At 47.8% G+C, this 24,042-nt stretch overlaps 1 protein-coding gene across 6 annotated transcripts in view; it reads left to right on the top strand.

The window, feature by feature from the left end:
- ICE1 (interactor of little elongation complex ELL subunit 1) overlaps positions 1-23,539 on the top strand; it is a 38,866-nt gene extending 15,327 nt beyond the window's left edge. For 5 of the 6 annotated variants that reach the window (XM_080933562.1, XM_080933560.1, XM_080933558.1 and 2 more), the window contains 9 exons: positions 2,154-2,240; positions 3,005-3,405; positions 5,242-9,837; positions 10,717-10,885; positions 12,643-12,803; positions 15,624-15,814; positions 16,898-17,004; positions 19,319-19,417; positions 22,344-23,539. In XM_080933562.1, the coding sequence (XP_080789688.1) occupies positions 2,154-2,240; positions 3,005-3,405; positions 5,242-9,837; positions 10,717-10,885; positions 12,643-12,803; positions 15,624-15,814; positions 16,898-17,004; positions 19,319-19,417; positions 22,344-22,555 (6,023 nt within the window). In that variant the 3' untranslated portion in view covers positions 22,556-23,539. Of the gene's footprint in view, positions 1-2,153; positions 2,241-3,004; positions 3,406-5,241; positions 9,838-10,716; positions 10,886-12,642; positions 12,804-15,623; positions 15,815-16,897; positions 17,005-19,318; positions 19,418-22,343 lie in introns of those variants that run through there. The other variant, XR_013975449.1, reaches the window with a different exon arrangement.
- The last annotated feature ends 503 nt before the right edge of the window (positions 23,540-24,042 follow it).

Here is a 24,042-nt window from a genome sequence, read left to right as displayed (position 1 = left end):
CTACAGAGGGCCTGCCAGGTTTAGAAACCGTCCCTAGAGTTTTGTTAAAGTGTGGGCTCTGCATGAGAACTGTTAGAGGGGAAATAATTGGGTAGGTAGTAGCTGGTTTGAGGGTTACCTGCCCCCCCCCCCAAGATGCTTATACACACTGTTTGAATTATCATAAATAAGCCGACTGACTAGTTTTCCATAGGGTTCCTGAAAGGAGAGCCTGCAATGATTGACTGATGGTAGATTCAGAGTATAGCAAGAATTTGTCTGCCATCAGTTTGCCTAAACCCCTCACTAAACTTTGACAGTACAAGTGGCATGGAAAAGCCTTCAGACTGTGGAAGATTAAAGAACCAGTTCTGACACATGAGAGAGAGAGAGGTGCTCAGACCTGGTAGTGTCCTTGAACATGCCCATGGGCTGCTGCATCACGTGAGGTGGGGGACCTTGTGGACTGAAGCACCAGCTATCCAAGGAAGTGTTGCTACACTGATAGTTGACTCCTGCACTGGGCGATGGAGTGTGGGTTCTCTGAGAATGGCGCGTAAACGGACAGCACCAAAGATGCCAAATGCCAGAAGTCTCGGCATTCACCTGCTCGAGGGTTTTCAGGGGCGAATAGCCAGGAGGGCTGATCCATGAGGAGGAAGGAGTCTGATCAGAAGCACAGGTGTACCGAGCAGCACATGCCTGCATCAGATCAAATGAGGCAGAATGTTGAGTACTCGGAGCTGACTTAGGCTCACAGTGTCTGTGAAAGCAGTAAGGCCAGCAGCAAGTCCAGGTCTCAGAACAATTCCAAGTGGAATAAAGGGTTCAGAATGCTGAGGTCTGGGAAGAAAACATTCCATTCCCAAGCACATGGAACTGTGCTAGACAAGCCCCCCAGGGATTCCTGAGGAAATGGTCTTGTCTTCTTCATGGGGGACTTCTGTGTGCATCTTTAAAAGGAGGGGCAGTAAGTGGCTAAAGAAGCAACTGCTAGAATGACCATTTATAAGGACTATAAACCGCATACTGAGTTCTGTAGCAACTTCATAAGGGTTGGCTAATACAGCTGAACATGTATATGTGATATTGGTAAAAATTCTCTCCTCCCTTAAGTCAATAAAAACAGGAAAGCATGACAGATACAATGGTCCAGCCTTTGGAACTGATGCTGGAACATGGTTGTGGAAGAAACAGCCCACTGTAAAAGTGATTAAGAACAGGAAAGCCTGTGCTTGTGCCTGTGAAGGCTCTGAACACGCAGCTTCCACTGCCAGTTTCGGCCTCTATGGAAAGTAGATGACAGGCCACAGAATGTTAAGTCTCACTTGGAAATGGGATTAGAGCAGTAGAGTGTGCTGCTGTTGTGTCATATATCATGCAAACCTCTAGTGTGCTTTGCTGACCTGTCTGAAGATAAAAAGAGTAAGAGACCAGCCCCTTTTCAAGTGGCAGTTGAGCCATAAGGTGTCTAGAGAAGGACCTAAGGCAGTACACAGCATCCTTAGGAGGGTAGATCATAAACGTGTCTGGCATCCCTAAACATACCTGCAGTGTTGAACAGCGCGGGTTTCTAGGAGCAGCTGTCCAAGCAGTGAGCTTCTTTAGAGGAAGAGCTGAGCAGAGCCTGGCTCTAGCTACACGGATCTGCTCATCACGAGGAAGGAAGATGCTCTTGATGCATGGGGCCCATGGAGTGGAAAAATCAGAAGTAGTTATAAGCACCCTAGACTGGTAAAAGGAGACACTCTTCCGAGATTAAACATAGGTACCTACTCACTACTCAGTCAGAAAGCTGCAGTTAAGGTTTCTCTGTTGGGAAGGCCAGCGTTGGGGCAGTTCTGAGAGGCGCTTGCTCCTTGGCATTGTGACTGTTCTCCAGGAGGATGAAAAGTAACTTGTTTTCTTTGTTTTTAGGGTTCCTTGTTGGCTCTGCTTTGGGTATATGTACTAAGCAGGGGCCGTGGTCAGGTCATTTAAGCAAAAGGGATTACAGTATTTGGAAGCAGGCTCTGGGGTAGGTTAAATCATATAATTCAGATAAGCTTCTTAGCTACAGGGGTCTGGAGCCTCCGGTGGTGACTGGGTTGACTGGAATGGGAAAGGTGGACAGCGGTTGTACAGACGTCCACATCACAGGACTGTGCCTTATCTCTGTGCTTTGCTGTTTACAGGGAAGGTAAAAGTTCTCCTGAAAGAGCTGTGGCTCTGTGTGAACACTGCTCACAGACTGTCCGGGGAGAGCAGCAGACGTTTCCCAGGTGAGAGACACCACAGACACTCCTAAGGCATGAGTGTGTCAGCATTTGCCACAGGCAAACTTTCAGCCTCCAGTGTGTAGCTGGGAGTGGGTACTTGGAAGTGTATGAAGCAGTGTGACTAACCCAGCAGATACTGTCAACCTGTGGTAGCAGCTCTCCTCAGAGCATGCTTGGCAGCTGTGTGTGGAAGACCAAGTAACCTCCCTGAGCTCCACAGCAGCTTCTTTTACTTTTATTTTCACACAAGAATGTTCATCAGAAACTTCCCAATCTTAACCAACTGTGGGGCTCGTGGAAATGTCACATTTTTCAGCCTACACTGGATCTAGTCTTAGACTCCATTTCTGCTCAGGATACTGTTCTGGGAGCCAGGAACAGGATCATATCCATAGTAGATCTGTACAAGCTGAATCAGACAGTTTTATCTTTCTGAACAGTCAACTGATATCAAACCTACCCACAGGCTTCCTATACAAGGTACATGATACTATTGTTGAAGGAAAAGCATCTCCCAGTGTATGGTAGGGCAGTAAGGACTCTGTCCCTGCTGCTGTGCTGTAAGCTAGTCCTGGTGCCTCAATGGACCACTCTTCATCCACAACCCTGTCCTAGTCTGGTAATTTTAGAAGCTGATTGGTGACCTTCTTAAAGCCGGCTACTCATTTCAAGGGAATTGTGCTAGCAGTTTGACCTGCAAACAGATTGTAACTCATAAGTTTTCTTGGCATTATTAAATATGTGATGCCTGCTTCTCTCCTGTTCAGAAAAACCTGCCAAAGGAAACAGTGCACCCAGAGCCTCTGGGCAAGATGAGCTGCTCCCAGCGCAAGGCAGCCCTGCCAGGGCCTCAGATATGCACTCTTTCTTCACCAAGCTGTCCATGGAGATGGAGGGCGACTTCACTTCCTCCGAAAGTGCAGAAGAAGAGCTGCCCACTGGGGTCAGCCCCGGCACTGAGCACGATCTTGATGAGGAGAGGCATCCTGACGTCTCGGGACATAGGCCTGACGACAGCAACAGGACCAACGTCTATGACCACGAGCATTTTTTTGATGATGATCTTCAAGCTGCCATTGAATTCTTCAAACTTCCCCCTCCTCTTCTGTCTCCAGTGCCCTCACCCCCTCCAGTGGCATCGGGCTCTTTGCCTTCTTCCCTGCAACCTGTGAGTTGGCTTTCTGAATTCTAATTCCATTAGGGTGTGTTTGTTCTTTGTCCAGGCTGTTTCACAAGTCTTAGTAAACGCAGGAAAACTGTTCGCTTTAGGCAGCTTTACTGTGAAGTAACAAGGAAATACAAGGCTGTGCCAGGATCCTTTGGGTCAACATATGTGCTGTGGCTCCTCACTGTGCTCAGCGCTGCTCTCAGTCATCTTTATGGTTCTTATGTAGAAAGGTGGTGTTTATGAGACAAGCATGGAGAGAATGACACATTGTTGCAAACATGGGGCATTTTCAGAGACAGAAAGATCTCCATGTCAAACAGTCTACCCTTCTTTGCTGAGGAGCATTTCAGCCTTGGGGTATCTTCAAACGTTTACATTCTGTTTGCTCCCTAAGGAGATTGGCATGCACTTCTGTCTAGACACCTAGTCAGGTACTGTGGCTCAGATCGATGGAGGATACAGGGTCGGACTGCTGTGTGAAAGTAGAACCCAGCATGGAGCTCCTCTGCTCCAAGAGAGCTCTGCTGGCCTGCAGGGCACACTGTGCCTCCACTACAGAGCCCGTCTAGGAGAGGCTGCACATGTGCTTTCAGAAGGGAGGAGCCCTTGAAAGGAAGCTGTGAGGAGTGGGTGGTTTCAGGAGAGAAGCCGCTCTATAACAGTGTTCAACCCGAGGCAGACATGGCTTGGGAGGACTTCTTGTGGCCTATTTCTGGAAGGGCCATGAGTCTTCCTAGGGACCTCAACTGTGTATTAGGGAGTGGGAAATCTTTGACTTTAAAGGCATGGGCTGTGACAGACTCTCATAAGAAAGTTTCTGTGAAGTCACAGTATGAGTAAGAAAGGATCAACAGTTCAGAAGGAGGAGGAACGCTGGTCAGGACTAGGTCCTGATAATCTGGGCACAGGTGGTGAAAGGCTGGCCTAGTTAAAAAATGACTAATGGAGTGGTACTTGGTAACATTTTCCTTGTGGTCTTTAGGGGAAACCGAGTCAAAATGGTTGCAAAGTATCTACTATGAATACCTACCGATTTTCCTGCTGATTTCTTACCTCTGCTTTGTCTCATCCAAGATTAGCACACATGGTTCCTGCCATGGAGATGAGCAGGGAATAGACACTTAGAGTCTGTGCAGGTGTACTGTGGAGCCGTGTAACTGCTGGCGCTCTGTAAGACAATGGAAAAGGTGCAGATCCAGTCAGAATCCTTGGCAACTACCAGCAAATAAGCAGAAGCAGAGGCCGGGGAGAGAGACGGGTGGGGGCGTGGGGGAGAGAGATGTCCTCTAACTTCAGGCGTTGGTGAGTGGGGGTTTTACATGTGGACGGTTAGGTTCCAGCACCTGAGCTCAGCCTTCCCTCATGCATATAAAGGGCAGGGTTTGGTGACAAGAGAGGCAGTTAACCCAGATGGGAGCTACTAGCTGAGCATGTCAGAGGGTTTGGAGTGGAGGTGACTTGACACTGGCTAGAGAAGTGTTTCTGGATCTGTGCAGTCCTCAGAATAATAGCATGGCTAAGGGGCTAGCCTTGGCATGAGTCTGACAGAGGAGGAACCAAAGGGTGGTGGAGCCAGAAGCCAGTGAGCTTCAGAATACAGTCTCCTCTTTAACAGAGCCAGGACTAGGAACACATGAGAGCTGAAAGGACAGACCCAGCCTGGGTGCTCTGTAGACTGGGACTGGGAGGGCCTTGGTTATATAGGACCCGACTTCTTAAGAGTTGGATAAAGCAAGCGCCACTCCAGAGCCTGGCCCAGCCTCACAGGTGTGGCAATGAGAGTTTTAAGTGTGTTTAGTTTGCTGACAGTGACTATGTGCTTTGTGTGACTTTAAGGAATCCTTCTTTGGAGAGTTCACGGATTCCAGCGATAGTGACTCTGTCCCACCTAGAGACACTATGGAATCAGCTTTGGAAGATTACACAGCGGAATCACGGGCTTATTTTGACTTGCTTGAAAAAATTAAAAGGAGTGACACATGTTTGGAAAAGCTCGGGTCGCTGGAAGCTGCCCAGGCTGGAACCAGACTGACACCTCTTGGGTTTGTTACGGGAAGTACAGCACTGGAAGAGCCCTCAGTGTCATCTCCAGCTCAGGGACGGCACTGGACGGCATCATCTGGACTTGTGAGGGACAGAGGAGACTCTGTAGAAGAGGCAGAAAGCAAGGTGGAGGCCAGGGAAGTGGATAAGTCTGTGCAGGTTGGAAAAGGGCGGCTGAAGCACAGGAGGCTGTGGCTGGAGACAGCGTCTCGAGGCCCAGTGCGCAAAAAGGAAGCTGGAGCTGGGGAGCCCGAGGTCTGTCACTCTCCCCTCGGCAAGAGGACCTTCAGCGAGCTTGTAGAATCTGAAGGGAAAACCCTGTCATCAAAAGCTTTGTGCCCAGCCCCGTCAGAACCTTCTAAACGGACACTCATTGATGGATTTGCTTCCAAGTCACACTATGTGGCAGGATCTGGCCTTGTTCAGAGAAGGGACAGAGATGTGCAGGAGTCCACTCCACAGTCAGGCGTATGTGCAGCCGCAGCAGGTCCTGAGCGTTCAGCCAGTCTTCCCTCCTCCTCTGCTACCTCGGTACCAGTGTCTGTCAGTGTAGGCACTCCAGCAGAAGTAACCTGCACAGACCTGCATCGTTCAGAACAAAAGTCACCAGCTAGAACTTTAAACACATTTCTTCTGCAGTCTGAGCCAACAGCACGTCCTCTAAAAGAAAATGACCCAGAAAACAGCTTGTCTACTTTGAGCCTGAAGTCAAAATTAGGAACATCTACCTTTAGTGATTGGAAGAGCAGGGGCCTGGAATCTTTCAGCAGTTTAAAAAGCACAACGAAGGGACAGTCACTTCCCCAGTCAGTATTTCAGAAGCCAACAGGAGGTGGGCAGTGTGGAGGCCGAGGTCCAGGCACTACATTCACATTGCCTAAGTCAGACTGGACTTCATTGGCACATTCGCAGGCTAGCTTCACCAAAAGGAATCCTGGTTCTGCCGACAATACCTCGTGGCACCGCAGTGAGGTCCTAAGGCGAGGTAGTTGGGGTGGCCCCAGAGCTACCTCAGAATACCAGCAAAGGACTGGGCTTCAGCTAGAGAAATCAGCACCAGCCTCACAGAACAGCAGGCTGACAGCTACGCTTGGACCTCCTGGAGAAAGTACCATCCCTCTGGAATTTAAGGCAGCTGCTGCGTTGCTGCCAAACCAAGTGTCAGTCATAACAAAGCAGGCAGGACCCAAGAGTAGCAGCCTGGAACCCTGGCCACGTGGGAGCACACCGAGCCCTGCTGTAAATGGTGGCAAGGAGCCAGGTCTTATGCAGTCGGTGTCGGCCTGTGTTGGAAATGGAGACCACACAGCACAGGTCCCTGAGCAGGTAGCTGATGAAGAAATCCCTTCTCCACAAGTCTCTGTGTCTTGGCGAAAACCTACTTGTGATTCTCCTCGTGGCCCCTTGCTCGCAGAGAATTCTGGTTGTTCTTCAGATCGTAAGTTACCTTTCTCCTCTGAAGACAACCTCTTCCAGTGTGTCATGAATGAACACTTGCTGCAGAAGCCCAGGAAGTCTCCCCAAACCACACAGTCAGGTGCCAGTAGGCTGGAGGCTAGGGAGCTGCTTCCATCTGGGGTGACATCAGGAGTCTTCCCTGCTGAACAGATGCCCCATGGACCCTGTCACCCGGCAAACACTGAAGCCCCTATAGTTGCCAGAGAGTCTCACAGTGCTCCACAGAATGCCAGTGCATCTGCCCTAGTGCCCAGCAGGGGTCCTCTCAGAGCTCGTGTGCCCACGGGCCCTGTTTGCCCTCCCGGCCTTGGCCATGCAGATGAGGAGACACAAGGAACCTCCCAGAGTAGTCTCCCCGGGGCTTCCTACTGCTACACGGGTATCAGAGAACGAGGGGAGGAAGACACTGAAGTAGAGGATGAGGCTGTTAGTTGCAGTGAGGGAGAGCATGAGACTGAAGCTGTGATGGGGCACGGACAGCAGGATGCAGCAGGGGACACACACAGACCTTCGGGAGACCTCGAGGCTGGGGTGGCTGACACCAGACACCCTTCAGATGTCGGGGATCTGACCTCCGCCCTTCAGGAGTGTAACTTAAGCACCCTTTTTTACATTGACAAGCTTTCCACATCTGAAGTGGTTATGGTTCTTGAAAGCTGTCAGTTAAGGGATTATAGTTCAAGGGCCTCTGTTTCAGAATGTTCTAGCAGAGGAAACCTAAATGAAGAAATGAAGAAAGAGTTAAGGCAAAGTGAAGTCTCCAGAAAGAAATGTGGGAAGGGGTTCTGTGAGGAACGCAGAGCCTCGGAGGAGCGGGCTGAGTCAGAGGGAGATGCCTGCTGTAGGAGGAGATCATGCCAGCACGCTCAGTGTCCTCTGGAAGTGCCATCCGATGCTCTTACCAAGACTGGGGAAGAACTTCAGACCAGCCCCGTGGACTGCACTGGGAAGGGCACTGAGCATGCATTGCTCATGAATATGCATCCCAGCCAGGCTGCTAAAGATCTGCCAGAAAATGCTCTGCCTGAGGAGCCCAGCCCCATGCCCCACACTGCTGGATTGCCTGAGCCATCAGCTGTGGATGGTGGAGGCAGCTCCCCACTAAGTAGCAGGACTGACCCTGAACACGTTCAGAGCGGGTATGAGGATGGGCCCAGTCCTGGGGAGTGCCTCAGCACTGGGGAAGAGGGCCTAGCAGAACCTGGGGAGCTGTTGACCCTGAGTTCTGACTCTCCAAACCCACCCAGGCTAGAGCAGAGCCCTGATTGTGTGACAGAGACGGCATTTCGCTACCAGATCTCTGCAGTGACCTCCGAAGTGATAAGTGTCCTTATAAATAAGGATCAAGACCTTGTGATTGAAAAGGGAGACAACTGGACTATCATCAGCGGTGTGGCCATCTCCCCCGGCATGGAACAAGTAGTTCTGTGTGACACTTTTGGGGATGCTGCTCCCTCCCAGGATCAGGGAGGCCTAGACGACGGTTTTATGGAGAAGTCCCCCGAAGCCAGTCCTGGCCCTCTACCTCAAGAGCCTCCATGTGGTGGTGATCTCTCTGGTGCCCAGGAGGATGTTTCCAGCAGTGGTCAGAGTGCCAACTTTGATAAGAGTCGTCTTCGGAACAGACCTGTGAAACCTAGCATCTGGATTCGTTCTCAGATATACGACCAGACACTTGAGACTGAGAAAGTTGCATCTGATCACACATATTGTAACTGGAAATTAGAGCCACTTGGTAAAAATAAGCCTCGATCAAAGATTTCCAATAAAGATCAAGCAAGCAAGTTAGCAAAGACACCAGGACTCAACAGAGAGGAAGTGCATCTGAGTGAAGTCCCTCAGCCAGTATCAGGGGAAAGAACAAATACTAAAACTCCAAGAAGCCAAGCTCAGCCAACCATGGCAGGAACAGATATGTCCACCCCCACCAATTGTTCCCCTGACACTCTGAGCAAGATCCGGCAAGAAGTGGGACCGCCGTTGCCTCCTTTGCTTCCCCCACTAATAGCCACACCTCCAAGGACATCACGGACACTGTCTCCTCCCATACCAAGTTCTAGTCTGCCCTCAAGGTCCTCACCTGCTGGCCATGTTTCCCCCTTGTGTGACGTTCCAGGGCCTTCTGTGTTGTCTCCATGGCCTGAGGAACTCCAGCAGGCCTCCCCACTGGATCCCTCTCCGTCCTCCTCCACAGCAACAGCTAGTGGAAGGATAGTGTCCTCTCCTTTGCAGTTCTGTGCTGCTACACCAAAGCATGCACTTCCTGTGCCTGGCCGGCTCCCATCCTGTGCACCAGGCCATGCTGCTGTGAGTGGGCCGCAGGAGAATTCGGTAAAAATCCTCGACACCATGTACCCAGAGTTATCTGCCAGAGCCCGGACCCTCAGCCTCCTCAAAGGGGAGCTCTCCCGAAGCTCCACTGTAGATGGAAAGGTGTTACCAGGACGTGTTAGTGCTCTTCTAGGACTCAAAGCTATAACCTCAACATCAACTGCGTTTGTCCTAACAGGGGGCAGCGCTGGCAGTGACAGTGGTGAAGGTAAGTCACGGGATGCAGGTGGGAAAAGAACATTAGCAGTGTCCATGCTGAAGAGCGCCAAAAGACTGCGCCTGGACAGTGAGTCCCCAGAACCAGAGACCAGGGAGGTCCCTGGGGAAGGAGTCCCCCCGCCTGCCGAAGTCGCACCAGCTGAGGAAGAGCAAACTGATGTCCCAGTCTGCAGTTCAGCGCCACTTCTGCGTGCAAACCCAAGGGAGATGGCAGAGTCATATAACATAGCCATAACTCGGGCTCTGAGGAAGATTGCTGAGTCCTCCTTTGACCTTCTGCCTGTCATTCGTAGTCACGTGTATGTGGGAAATATCTCCAAAAAGCCTGTCATGAGAGATCAAGAGAAAGAAGTTGTTTATGAATTTAGCACAACAAACAAGGTATGTGGCAGCCTTTCTTTCTCTGGATGTGTTAAGCATGAGTGTCTGGCAGGGACTGGCTAGTGCAGGTGACACTGAAGGTTACCCTCTCAACACTGGAGCCTGTGTGTTTCTAGCTGCATCTGTAGGTTATATACAGGCAGACAGTGGGGACTTGACACGCAACACTATGGAGGAGATGTCAGAGCAAATTCACACACTCCAGGGCTGCTGGCATTTTAAGTTTAAAGTATGCTTCCTTCAGCTTGCCTCACCGCCAGCACATGGCAGCCTTGTGCTTTTCTGGATAGTGTCAGCGTTGTACACACTAGCTGTGTAGCTCCTGAGGACTGTAGCTATGTGTGCTAAGCATCCCTCAGCTCGTTGCCTGGTAACTCCAGTGCCTGCTGACACTCCAGTGTTCAGCGTTCCATCCAGGATGTCCTTGTGGAATAACTGTCCTTGATTGCTGCCTCAGAAAGCTGACAACGCTGAAGTGACTTTGAGAGATTATCTTCTGTGTGAATAGCTATCTCATTTTCAGTGATATAGTTCTCTTTCAGGGAAAGGAATACCCAACCTAGACAACAGAATAAACAAACAAATAAATAAACAAATAAATGCTGTGCCTAGCCTGAGCTCATTTGCACACGTGGAGTTTTAGCAGAAACAACACATGAGACTTTATCTGGATGGTGTACATACAGACTTGCTGTGGTGTTCTAGTCCTCTCTCGTGCTCAGTCGTAGGAGCTCTCTCACCTCTGCTAGCGCGCTAGGCAGCTGTTTCCCATTACTGTGGCCTACCTTCTGGTGCTATAAAAGTTGTATTTGTCTGATAGATACGGAATGATTGGTTCTTGTATCACTAATAACTGTTTTTATCTTTTTCCCAATCTAGCATTTAGGAGAATACTTACTTCGCTCTATTCTCTCAGAGCTAAAGATTCAGAAGACTTCTCTGGACCACAGTTACATCCATGCACTGTGCAGAGTGTATGTGGGCATTTGTCGGCAGCTTGGAGACTTGGAGAGAGCTCGCTTGTTCTGTTACAGCCTTCTAAAGGAAGGTGTGTGTGCCTGGGGCAGCACTGCTGTGAACGCCCACTGCTGCAGGACACGGCTTACCGTACACCTGCTTCTCTCTCTTTACATAGTCTAGATATCCTGTCTTAAAAAACAAGTTTTGATCTATCTTAAAGATTAAGCAACTGTACCTACTCATACTAGCTTTCAGCATACTTTGCTTGGGCTTACATGGGCACATGGCCTGGTGTCTGTGTAGATGGTTTAGACTCCGCATGGGCATGTGTTTGTATCAGTTGTCTCTTGTTGGCCACTGTGCAGTTCCTTTATTCCTGTGCTGCAGCCATGGGGATCCCTGTACAATGACTGCCCATCTGCAGTGCCTCTGCCTAACTGGCAGTGACCGTAGGATGGGCTTTGTGGCTCAGTGAGGAGGAGGTAGAGGAGCCGGGCTGTCGGATCATAAGTATTCACAAACAGGAAAAATGGGGACTGCGGCACAGTGCTGCATCAGGGCGTCTGTCAGTGAGCCCACGCTGTTGCTGTTCAGATATTCAGTAACCCGTCATGGCATGCATGCTGTGTGACCGTGAAAGGGCTGAAGACTTAAACCGAGGAACGCAAAGGAGGCAGTGGGGGAAGAGTGTGATTCAGCCGCATCCCGTGCATTTCTTGTTGTAACCCAGTTGTGGGCTCACTCAGCCTGCATTCCTGTTCCTACAAGGGATTGTCCATCATCACCTTATGGCTTCATAAAAGTCTCAGATCATTTCCCATAGTCCTATGCGCTGTGTGGGCATGGAGAAGTGCCATGGCAGGAAGCAGGCGTCAGAACAAGTGTACAGCAATAGTGCATCAAGCTGTTACTCTGACCTACAGTCTGTTAGCCCCTGTAAGAGGATAACAAAGTTCTGAACAGGTATGCCTTCAGTGCAAATAGGACAAAGCTTTTAGAACACAGTAACTTGGCAAACAAGAACATACTCTCACTGAGCACCTCATCCCCAGATGGAGAACCCCAAATCTGTTTGGTGTCACTACAAATCCAGTAGGTATGACGGCTTTAGTGTAACTAGGTAGCATGTGCTCTCCCTTTCGGACATATGCAAACTAACCTCTGAGATGTATCTGTCTGCACGAGGAGTCTGCTAGGCACGGCCATGTCATATTTAGTCATTCAACAGATAAGTGTTGTCCTGTCCGTTATGTTTCTTTCAGCCTATAGGCTGGCGTGAGCTCAGACATCACAAATACCCGTTCTTAAGTCTGTAAGGATGTTTCCATTCTGTTGGTTATGTACCTAGGGCTGGAACTCAGTATGTAATGCGTCTTGGTATCATAAACAAGTTTCCAGTGCAGAGGGTGAGGGTTTGTCCTGTCTTAGCCCTTCCACATGTTCCCTCACCTGACAGGACGGCGTCCCCAGTCCTGCCTCAGCCTAGACAAACATCTGCTTTCCAATGGACGTTTGCACAAAGTTTAAACCTAACACTGCCGAGCTAGACATGGTAACTCACTCTCACAGTCCCAGGATTTGGGAGATTGAGGCAGGAGGTCAAGACTACAGAATGAGACTTGTCTCAAAACAAAAGACGGTTTAAAGGGGGACTAAAGATGGAGGCAGAGCAGGTTCTGAAACCCAGAAGACCAGAGCCCTGGTGTTGTCCACTCACAACCCTTTCTGTTTGCAACAGCTGCCGGTGCCTTGTAGGCCCCTATGAAGTAAAGTCTGTGCCTCACTTTAGATCAGTTTCCTGGATGAGACAAATGAAAAGTCTCTTTTCGTCCCTTTTTCTTACAGATTTTCCAGAATCTGAGAAGTTGACTCTGTTCATTGCCAACATGTGGCGTGAGGTATTTCTCTCCCAGTCAGCCATTAGTGAAGCGATGCAGCTGGTTGCCAGGCAGCGCGCCAGAGGAGAGGTTCTGAACTGCTTGCGAGCTTTCCTGAGCTGGGAAAAGGTACTTTGTTTTTATTTCTTCTCTGCAGTGCTGCAGGATGAGCATAGGTGGCGTTGGTCAGCTGTGTGCTCTGTCTCCATTTGTTTATTTTGCTGTGCCTGTACATGTGTGTGCTCACTGTACATGCGTGTGCTCACTGTACATGTGTGTGCTCACTGTACGTGTGTGTGCTTACTACACATGTACATGTGCTCACTCTACATGTGTGCACTCACTGTACATGTGTGTGCTCACTATATATGTGTGCTTACTACACATGCACATGTGCTCACTGTACATGTGTGTGCTTACCATACATGCATGTATGCTCACCGTACATGTGTGTGCTCACCGTACATGTGTGTGTGCTCACCGTACATGTGTGTGTGCTCACCGTACATGTGTGTGTGCTTACTGTACATGTGTGTGTGCTCACCGTACATGTGTGTGTGCTTACTGTACAATAGAGATCAGAGAACAATCTTTGGATCTGTTCTCTCCTCCCACTCATGGTTCTAGAAATCAAACTCAGTTCATGAGGTTTGGTGGCAAGTACCTTTACCTACTGAGCCACATCTCAGCAGCCTGTTCTTAGGCACTGTAGAAATGTTCTTCACAGCGGATCTTTTAAAATGGCCTCTCATCTTAAGTTTCTGCATTTTATTCATTGAGTAGTCAAGACATCCCAGGAAGTATTGCAAACCTCCAAACGTATGACATTCATTTGACACATGGTTTTATGACTGATGAAATCTGTTGGTCTGTAATCCACAGAGAAAGGGACTGTAAATTAATTGATTTTGCAAAAGGACCTTAGGTGAGAAGTTGTTGTCTTTGTTCTTTTTACTTTTATCTTTTCCTTTGTTTTTTCTTTAATCTCTGGTTCATTAAAATAGTATTCGGATTGACACTTGCTTCGTCTTGGATGTCACCTAGTGAGACTCTAGTTGATATTAGTAAACCATGAAAGTAGATGCTGAAGTTGCTGTGGAGTTTACATTTGTCTTGTTATTTTCTGTTTTTTTTATGAGCATGTACCACCTCAAATATTTTAGAAAATGCTTATACTTTATCTGGTTTATACACACATATATTGTGTATGTGTGCCATTGTGATTTCCTTTTAAAGTATTCTTTGACCTAATCTGTGTTTGGTTCTATGTTTATGCGAAGGAGCAGAACAAAAGTCTGTAACCACCTCCTTAGATATAGCCCCGGTTGGGCCTGGGGCCCCACACCTTTAATCCCAGCACTCGAAGGACAGCCTGGTCCACATCGCAACCCCAGAACAGCCAGACTGCATAGACCTTGTCTCAAGTGAACAAGCTTGTGAGATGGTCATGGACCTGAGTCAGTTCTGCCCCTGACGTGAAGAGAGGCCCAGCCCTTCCTGAGCTTTACTCCAGCACAAACGGGGAGAAGGCGGGCTGCATGAGGAGCCCCCGGTGCAGCCCGCACACTACAAACCACACGCCTCTGTTGCCCTTGTCCTGAGGTGGCATCCCTTATACAAAATGCTTTTAACTCGGAATGTTTGATTCAGAGTTGGTTTCCTTTTTGTCTATTGGGTTTTTAAATTTTTATTTTTCTAAATTTGAAATACTTGTGTGTGCTTTACATGTTGAGTGTTCCTGATCTGAAACTGTAATGCTGAGTCTGTTCCATTCATAAATCGGGTAATAGTTAAAGGTAGGATGTCTGTTGCTCATTGGTTAGTGTCATGCTAATGCAATACAGTAGATCATATCTCCTAATGAGCAGTCTTTATAAACTTCATTTACTTGTGAACATTGTAAGTGACAGTAGAGTACATACCTCGGAAGGACTTCTCACTGCACCTTCAGCTCTAACAAGTAGGATCTTCTTGAGCCCTTAACTTTTAATGTCAAAGGTCAAGTTGAGCGTATGGAGATGAGCTGTCCTGAGCATTTGTTTTCATGGTACAGTCTATCTCCTGGACGTTTTGCTTCCTGCTGGCTCCTGGTACTGTAACCATATCCTCAGCCTAGACTGGGAATCCTGCCGACTCTCCTGTGTTCAGTCTCCACCCAGGGAGCCACTAGATGTGTTTGAATTTGTTTCTGCATCTTCTCAGCTTCCGAAGTTGCTGACTTCTCCAAGAAGTACACCTTTGTGGAAACCTGAATCTGTCGGTAGCTTAGGCAGATTTCCAAGCTGAGGCTTTCCTCTCTTGATCTGAGCCTGCATTTGCGATAGGTTCTGTTTGCAGTGCTGATGGGATGCTGAGCAGTGCAGCCTTGTGGGAGTTGTACACAGTCCCCTGCAGTCCCACCCGGGCCTTTCTCAAGGGAGAGGAAGCTTTTCATCCAAAAAAAAGAAAAAGGTTGAATGAATGTTCATAGAAGCAGAACTAGGTACAGTCTGGTGTGTGCTCTGTAGAGGTAGCTGCCCATCAGTCAGTGTGCCCATGTGATTTACCACTTGGCAGGGAAGAGAAGTGCTTAAACCGTTTGCCCAGAATATTCTCAAAAGTGAAGGAAGCTGGGAATTATTTTCTGGCAGATGGGTCAACATTTGCAGAGGGCAGAATTTATAGAATTTTAAGAGTTAGTCTATTGTTAAATTGTAACTATATTTTATAACCTTAATCCTTGGTTGTACCAAATGCAGTTTGTGCTTCTGTCTGAATTGTAGCTCAGTTCTGTGTGTGCTGCAGATTGTGGCTCCAGTGCTTTTGTTTCTACAGTTTCTAGTTCAAACTCAGGCCGCTTCAAAGTTACTCATAGAGTAAATGGCAGTCCACCAGATGCTTGTTACAGTCTCAGGTCATTAACACCTAGGATATTCCTGTTTTAAAAACATGTTTATTTTTCTTTTCTAGAATGCTCCTATAGATGTTGGAATTGTAGTTTCTAAGTTGCTTCTGACCATACAGCTGTGCCCCAAAACAGAATTTCAGTCGAGTGAGGAGTTTGGCGAAGACCTAAGTGCAAACATCTGGGAATACATATTTGCCATCGACCTCCTCTGCTGCCACCAGAGGTGGATTTGGACACACGACAACATCATAAGGTGAGTAAGTTTGCTGCTCTAAGGGAAGGTAGTTAAGGGAAGATAACCTGCTAACCCTGGAGTGTGGGCTGACTGGTCCTTCCATCTTACCAAGCATTTAAAGTACAGATAACTTTCATTTTTATAAGAGCTAACAGATATACCCTGAAAATGTCCAAGTCTCTGTTAAAGACTTGAGCTTTGTTTTGCTGCTGACTACTCTTTACTGCGCTGTTAACGTCTCCCCAATAGAAGCAATGGGAGTAAGGGCCTTCCGTTCCTTTCTGTCCTCAGACACATCCACACAAGGCAGCTCAGCAAGCACAAGCTAACCAAGGGTTGCACTTGTCACCTGCAGCCACTGACAAGCCACAACCAGAGGGACAGATGTGTGCAGATTACCAGTTAGCTGCTTTGCACTGGAGATGGTGGGGCCTGGTGTTCCAGACAGCCATTGAAGCCGTTAAGCTTTCTCAGCTTGCCTGTGCTTCTGGCACCAACCATGCACTATTCCTTAAGAGAAGCCTGACCCTCAAATAAAGACATTGCTTTTGAACTGTGGCTGAGAAAGCCTGGTTTAAGACAAGATGTCACATTAAGCCATTTACCACACAGATAGTGACTTGTGTCTTTGAAATGCTTGAAGGTTTCTGTGAGTCAAGCTGTTTGGGCATGAGAGTCTTATTTTTCCCACTTTCCTGATTCCAGGAATGACAGACACCTGGATCTCACACTTGAGAACTGAGACTAGGTCCATTTCTAGATGAGGTCTGTGTCAGTGTGCTTGTCTGTGAGGAGGCCCTTGCACATACCCGTGGAGAAGCATGCCCCGCTCACTCAGTCCTACATAAGGAAATAACAGCTTCTGTCTAGTGACTGATCTGCAAGGATGCAGGACTTGGGTGGAGTCCCCTATGAGCTCAGGAAGGCAGGGCAGATCTTCAGTGGCAGTGAAAGCACCATCTCTCAGTGTCATTTACGTGTACAAGCAGAAGCGGGTGGGGGCGCTAGAGAGCAAAGGCTGATTATAGGAGCAGTGCAGTGGCACGTACCTAGTACTGTCTACACAGTGATGGGCATGCATCTTGTCATGCTGTTTTCTAGTAAGGAGCTGTGGCCTGTGATGGACAAATGGATCAAATACAGGAAAGGACATTCGAACATCGCATACACCCCCGATGTCATTGTGGCGTCTGTGCTGAGACTGATTGGTAAGTCTTGGTCTGTGCAGCGGTGCCACCCTTACTCTTCCTTTACTGCGTTCTTACCTCAGTGCTCTGACTATTTGTGACAATTTTAGGTGTGGTGTTGATACATGCACAGACAGGTTCACAAGTTATTCAGTGTCTAAAATGTCATCATGGGCTAGTGAGAGGACAAGTGGACAGAGTCACCAGCAGCTAAAGAGCTTCTGTTTAATCCCGGCCTCTAAAGACGGCTCCCAATTAGTCCCCGGAAGCCACAAATCCAATATCTTCCTATAAGCTGGTTTTTTCAAAGAGCCCATTGGGTTCCACTGAACTAAAGCTCAAAGACAATACTATTGGTGATAATGTTGACATTTGGGAATATGCTACACGAATGAACCTTGTTAAGTACACAGTGGGAAATACAGTGTCCCTGCTGATGTCACTGTATCAACAGATTCACTTCTTCCTTGTGAACTGCACATACTAATTAGGGATACTGTGCTTAGAACAAGTATAAGACATCTAAGGCAAAAACTTGAGTATGGGTGGGTGCACACTTTATGAGAAATGAGTCAAAACGTGTGTGATGGTGTTGTTAATGAGTTGGTCAAAGTCTAGGCATTCACAACTGCCAAGTCAAGGCTAGAGCCATAGGTATGGGTCCCATACAGTCTGTGGGCATTTCAGGCTTGTGGGCTGAGCAGGAAGAAAGTAGTCCAGAGGGCCTGTGCTGGCAAACTGAGCATCAGCTAGTGTACGTGTGTGCGTGCAGAGTGTAATCAGTGAAAGTGTGAGCAGAGTGTAATCAGTGAAAGTGTGAGCAGAATGTAATCAGTGAAAGTGTGAGCAGAATATAATCAGTGAAAGTGTGAGCAGAATGTGATCAGTGAAAGTGTGAGCAGAATGTGATCAGTGAAAGTGTGTGCAAAATGTAATCAGTGAAAGTGTGAGCAGAGTGTAATCAGTGAAAGTGAACAGTAAGAGCTGCGGTAACCATTTTGAATATTCGTAGATATATTCCACCTTGTTTTTCCGGAAATGGGGTCTTGCTGCGGCTCCTGCTGACGTAGTCGGTTCTTAGTTACTTGTGAAACCTGAAGTCCACTCGTCTAGCTTTCATGGCGAAGAAACTGGTTTGCCGAATTTCAGTTCTGTGATCTGCAGTGTTCACCTGGAGAATAGTTGATTACACACGTCTTCCAAATGTTACCAATACATACAGCAAAACACATGCACCAGCTCATACTTACAGGGGTCCTAAGTATGACAGAGCTCCTAAGTAGGGTGGGGTGCAAGTGGTTGAACTCACAGTTCAGTCTGGCTGTACTTTCACAACACCTGTGCTCAGTGTGCTGTGAGTGTTCGACTTGCACTGCCGTAACCTCTGTATCACACGTGAGCGCCATGGTCCAGAGTGGATGAAAAATGAGGTGGCTATGCCTTGTCCATCAAGCAGCTTCTTCATTGAGATTGGCATTAGTGCCAGCGAGGAAGAATCGCCTCCTTCACGAGGTGCCCTGATGCTGTGGTTATCTGTGCTGCCTTGTGATCTGTGGCCTTCCCTCAGAGTGTACGGGAAGCCCTGCCTTCCTTCTCTCACTGCTGCTCTGTCACCAGTCTGTCGGCGAGACCACAGGCTTCTCTGTTAACTGCTGAATTTACCTATGTTTTGCCTGTGGTGACTTCTACTTAGATTCCGTTTCTGCATTCCTACCAGTCTAAGTTAGGGTCACATTGTTTAGTGATGAAACACTCTGTGACCGGAGCAGCTTGGGAAGGAAAAGATTTATTTGCTCGTGATTCCACATCACAGATGATCATCAAAGGAAGTCAGGACAAGAACCTGGAGGTAGGAATGATGTAGAGGCTGTGGAGGGGTACCGCTTGATCAGCCTGCTTTCTTAGAGAGCCCAGGACCACCTGCCCATGGATGGCAGCGCCCACAGTGGGCCCTCCTGCTGCAGTCATTAATTAAGAAGGTGCCCTGTGGGCTTGCCTATAGCCTGATCGTATGGAGGCGGAGGCCTCTTCTCAGTGGCTATGCTACATCAGGTTGACATCACACTAGCTATCGTAACGGTACCTAAGGAGGCAGGTGTTTGTGCTTACATGGGTAAGAGCCTGAGTGGCAGGTGCGTCACATCCTGCTGTGAGCGCTGTGGCCTCAGCTCTCACTGAGTGGTGGCTCCCACTGCACTACAGCATCTTCAGACTTAGACTGTGCCGTGTATGGTGGACAATGAGAAAAGTTAACAAAACAAGACCTGAGTACAGTTTCCAGGACATACTAGCCAGCCTTTGTTGAAGTCTACTTTGCCATACTTTGTTTCTCCAGGTCGATTAGGTCAGTTGGGTTTGAAGGAGGGATTTCCAACCGCTGTGAAGAATATCAGCTCAGTCATTGGTATGTTCATACAGCACGCTCAGGATGAAGGTAAGACCATGGCTGCATTACCCTTGAACTGTGCTCCCTGCATGTCCTGAGGACATGAGGCAGTGCCCCTCCAACTTAGGGTCATGTGCTTTTGACCTTTTGTGATGTGTTGTTTCTTCAAGGGTCAGTTTGCCCTGTTGAACAGTCCTTCCTCAGAAAAGGGAACTCTGCTCCTGGGCTGGGGCCTTGTCACTCAGGAAGCATCCTGAGAGCGGCTTGACCTCTCACCCATGCATGTATGAAAGCACAAAGTGCCTGCTGCTTCCTTAGGTAGGTAGTGTGCTAGCTAGCTTTGTGTCAGCCCGACACAAACTACAGCCATCTGAGAGGAGGAAACCACAGTTGACAAACCCACATGGCTGCCTTCTGTGCTGTATCCTCAGTGAAAGCCTGCACAGCAGCCTGAGGTGAGTGCTGTGGCAGAGTGCGCCCTTGCATTAACCCTTATGGATTTCATGACATGTAGTTTAATGTCTTGTTTTTGTGGGTAAAGCTTAACTCAGAGGAACCCTTAGCAGTGATGAGTCTGGTTTCTCTTTGGATGGCTGAGCAGTGAGTGAGTAATGTACTGGATGTGTAGAGTGGCAGCTTAGACACCTGGTGGCTCTGGGCGGCTGATGTGCCAGGCCTGTGAACAGCAGCTTTAAGTGCTTTCGCTGCAACACTGTCCTGCTGCTAAGGCAGTGTTCATTGCTTCCATAGGAAATGCTCTTGATGACAGTTTGGATACTACTTGACATAAAAAGTAGCCAGGGTCATAGCTGGTAAGTTGTCCCACTAAGGTACAGCCTGGACTGTGGTGCTTTCGTGGTGGGAAGAGACTGTCCTCATTCCATACACCACATGTCGAAGGGAAGAGTAAGGAGCCGGCAGTGCCTGGCAGCCTGTGTGCTGCAGTCTGTAAGTCTGCACGGGCCACATGAGCCTGCTTACGGCTGCGGTGCTTCCTTCATGTCTCACTTAGTCCTGGCTCTGGAGGGAGCCATATGCTCTGCTTTTCTTGATTCTTCAAATCAGGGGCGAGATTCTCCTAAGCTATCAGAACTACATTAGACATGGATTTCTCTGGTGTTTTGCTTTCTATTTGAGGAGGAGAACCTTCCAGAGCTGCCCTTGACAGAAAATGGATATTGTCTCTATTCCAAAATCTAAAACTTTTTAAACACTGACAAAATACCACAATTGTGAAATTGCTATTATAAAACTGCTAAATCACATGAAAGTGTTAGTTTGTTGTATTAAATTATCTTTGCTATGCATATAAGGCATGTATGGATCATAAACACACCTGAACTTCTAATTTGCCTGTTTATCCCTGCCTTGCTCATAGAAGACGGAGATCGGTGGCTAATAGCTTAGCTCCTAAAACATTTAAAACGCAGTGAACTACATTAACTAAGTTATAAATGAATGAGTTAGATTTTGAAAAGTAAACTTTTGCCTACATAGGGATAATGCCACTCTGATTAAACTAGTTCTGTCACAATGGCCTAGAGCCATTCTGGTCTGGAGTCACACTGGCCTGGAGTCACACTATCCTAGACACTCATTAGTCTAGAGCCATAGTGATCTTGAGTCACACTGGTCTGGAGCCACTTGCCTACAATCACACTGGTCAGGAAGTCATACTGGCCTGCAGCCATGCTGGTTTGGTATTACATGGGACTAGAGCCATGCTGGCCTGGAGTTATATTAATTTAAAATCAAACTGGCCTGGAGCCACACTGCCCTGAAGTCACACTGGCCTGGAATTATACTGGTCTAGAGTCAAACTGGCCTAGAATCACACTTTTCTAAAGCCACACTGGCCTGGAGCCAAACTGACCTGGAGCCATGCTGGTCTTGGAGTTACATGAAATGAGCTACATTGGCCTAGAGCTACATTGGCCTAGAGACTCATTAGTCTAGAGCCATAGTAGCCTTGATTCACACTGGCCTGGAGTCACACTGGCCTGGAGTCACACTGGCCTGGAGTCACACTGGCCTGGAATCACACTGGCCTAGAGCCACAATGACCTGGAGTCACACTGGCCTAGAATCACACTGGCCTAGAATCACACTGACCTGGAGTCACACTGGCCTAGAATCACACTGGCCTGGAGTCACACTGGCCTAAAATCACATTGACCTGGAGTCACACTAGCCTGGAGTCACACTGGCCTGGAGTCACACTGGCCTAGAATCACACTGGCCTGGAGTCACACTGGCCTAGAATCACACTGGCCTGGAGTCACACTGGCCTAGAATCACACTGACCTGGAGTCACACTAGCCTGGAGTCACACTGGCTTGGAGTCTCACTGGCCTGGAGTTAAACTGGCCTAGATTCAAACTGACTTGGAGTTATACTGATCTGGAGCCATACTGGCCTGAAACCACACTGGCCTGGAGTTATTCTGGTCTGGAGTCACACCTGGAGCCACACTGGTCTATATCCATACTGGCCTATAGCCATACTAACCTAGTGACACTGGTTTGGAGTCACACTGGCTTAGAATCATAATCTCATTTGATGTCAGTTGACAGAAGGGTAGGCTTTTGTATAAATGGGCTATTTAGTAAAAACAGACTAAAGTTATGATTTTTATGTCGACGTCCATTTAGAGACAGTGCTGGAGGCTGGTTGAGAGTTTATATTGGTTGGTTGTTAGAGGATCCACGTGTTTTTCAGCTGTATGGGGTTAGAGGAGCCCTGAAGTTCTCATAACAGCCTGTGCCAGAGGGACAGGGAGCTTTTATTTTTCATTTGTAGACAGGTCTTTAATGAATGTTTTTATTGTGAGACATTTTTCTTTGGAATGTAATTCTCATTAGTGTCAGGAGATAGTCCATGTCTGAACAGTTTTCTTGAGGTCCTACATGGAGATGCTGAATAACAGATGCTTTCTTTGTTGACGTGTTGTAACTTACATGAAAATTCTTTTCAGATATCCCATGGGGTGTACAGCTTGCAGCTGTGTATGCCCTTTGTGACTTGAGTCCTAGCAATCCAGCAGAGATATCCAAGACTCTAGAAGCTTGGCGGACACAGACTTCCAACACTATTCCATCAGCAATTGTCAGCTGCCTGGAAGAGGTGGGCTCTCTGAGTGCTGAAGGCTCCGCTGGCTCTACAAGCAAAGGAGATGGTGCGCCCTGAGAGCTGGGGCTCAGCTCCCCGGACAGGAGGGTTAGCATGGTCATGGTCACTGCGAGAAAAGCGTGTCAGCCAGCTTTCCTGTAAAGGATGTACCCGTCTTCAGCACGGAAGGCAGAGGAAGGCGCGGTGCAGATGACACGGCGTGTGCCTCTGGTTTGATGAGGACAGAAGCAGGGAGCTGCATTTCCCTAGTCCACGTGAATTTCAGTTATGGCTGTGTGCTCACAGACATAGAGTGTATTATTGTGTCTTGGTCAAACAACAAAAACTTGAACTTAGCCCTTTTTAATTTTTGGCTGCAAAAAGTGTCCTTTTTCGTGGCTTTTGAAGGTTGAATGTCATTTTTATAATAATCTTAAACATACAAAACATGATTTGGTACCTGAGTCATTTTTAGAGTTTATGCTCAAATAAATGGCTAGGCAAATGCAAATTGGCTTTTAAAACAAGAATTAAGTGAGTCTTTCTCTGTCATAGCTGGAAATGGCTGCAAAAGTTTTACCACAACGTAGTGCATAGTTACCCTAGTAGGACAGACTTGGTGGAAGTGTACTTAAGTGTGTTTCTTCCCATCTCTGAATGTCCTGAACATAACAGTGCAAGACACCCATTTGGCTGAGTAGAGATGGCTGGTCTGAGGGAGCAGCAAAGCTCTGTGGGGTGTGTGCACAGGGACAGCTCTGTGGGTGTACACAGGGACAGCTCTGTGGGGGTGTGTGCACAGGGACAGCTCTGTGGGGTGTGTGCACAGGGACAGCTCTGTAGGGTGTGTGCACAGGGACAGCCCTGTGGGGTGTGTGCACAGGGACAGCTCTGGGGGTGGGAATACAGACAGTGTATCTATGATGTGTCTCACATTGGATGATATTCCACTTTCGGAATTTTTTTATTTGTATATAGAAATGGGTTTAATAACTCACTGTGATTCTGATTTGTCTTATATTCATCATTTCTTAAAATTCTTGTATGTGTTTTTATAATAAAATAAAAGTAAGCCATACACACTTGTTATGACTTTTTATGTGGTGCTTCATGTCCCATCTGTAGTGCAGATAAAAATCATTTCCAGATTGTGGAGTGTCAAATGGTTCTATTGTGACTTTGCTGTTCTGTATAATTACTGCCTGTAAAGTCACACTGACAATGATTCTGGTGGCTTACATCTGTTTCTTAAGTAGCTTTCACAAACCTGAGTGAGTGGGTTGTCCCTTTGGAAGGTTTTCTTTGTTCTTTTCTTTTTTTTTTTTTTTTTTTTTTTTTTTTTTGTGCCTCCTTTGCCTGTGCTCTGAGCTGTTGCTCAATAAGCCTGTTAAGAGCAGTATTCTCAGAGGTCTGACCTGTGAGTGGGTAAATCTCCTAAGTCATCACCCACTGGACCTGGAAGTGATAGGGCTGTAATCACAGAGAAGGGGCACAGACATCAGATCTGGGTCCTCAGAGGAGGTAAAGTTAGAAGGACCCAGAAGAAGAGCATCAGCCAAGAAGGG

The sequence above is a fragment of the Micromys minutus genome (assembly GCF_963924665.1).
Source record: "Micromys minutus genome assembly, chromosome: 20".
Classification (NCBI taxonomy): domain Eukaryota; kingdom Metazoa; phylum Chordata; class Mammalia; order Rodentia; family Muridae; genus Micromys; species Micromys minutus.
Note: the sequence above shows the minus strand (reverse complement) of the source record. Positions and strands in the feature narration are given on the sequence as shown.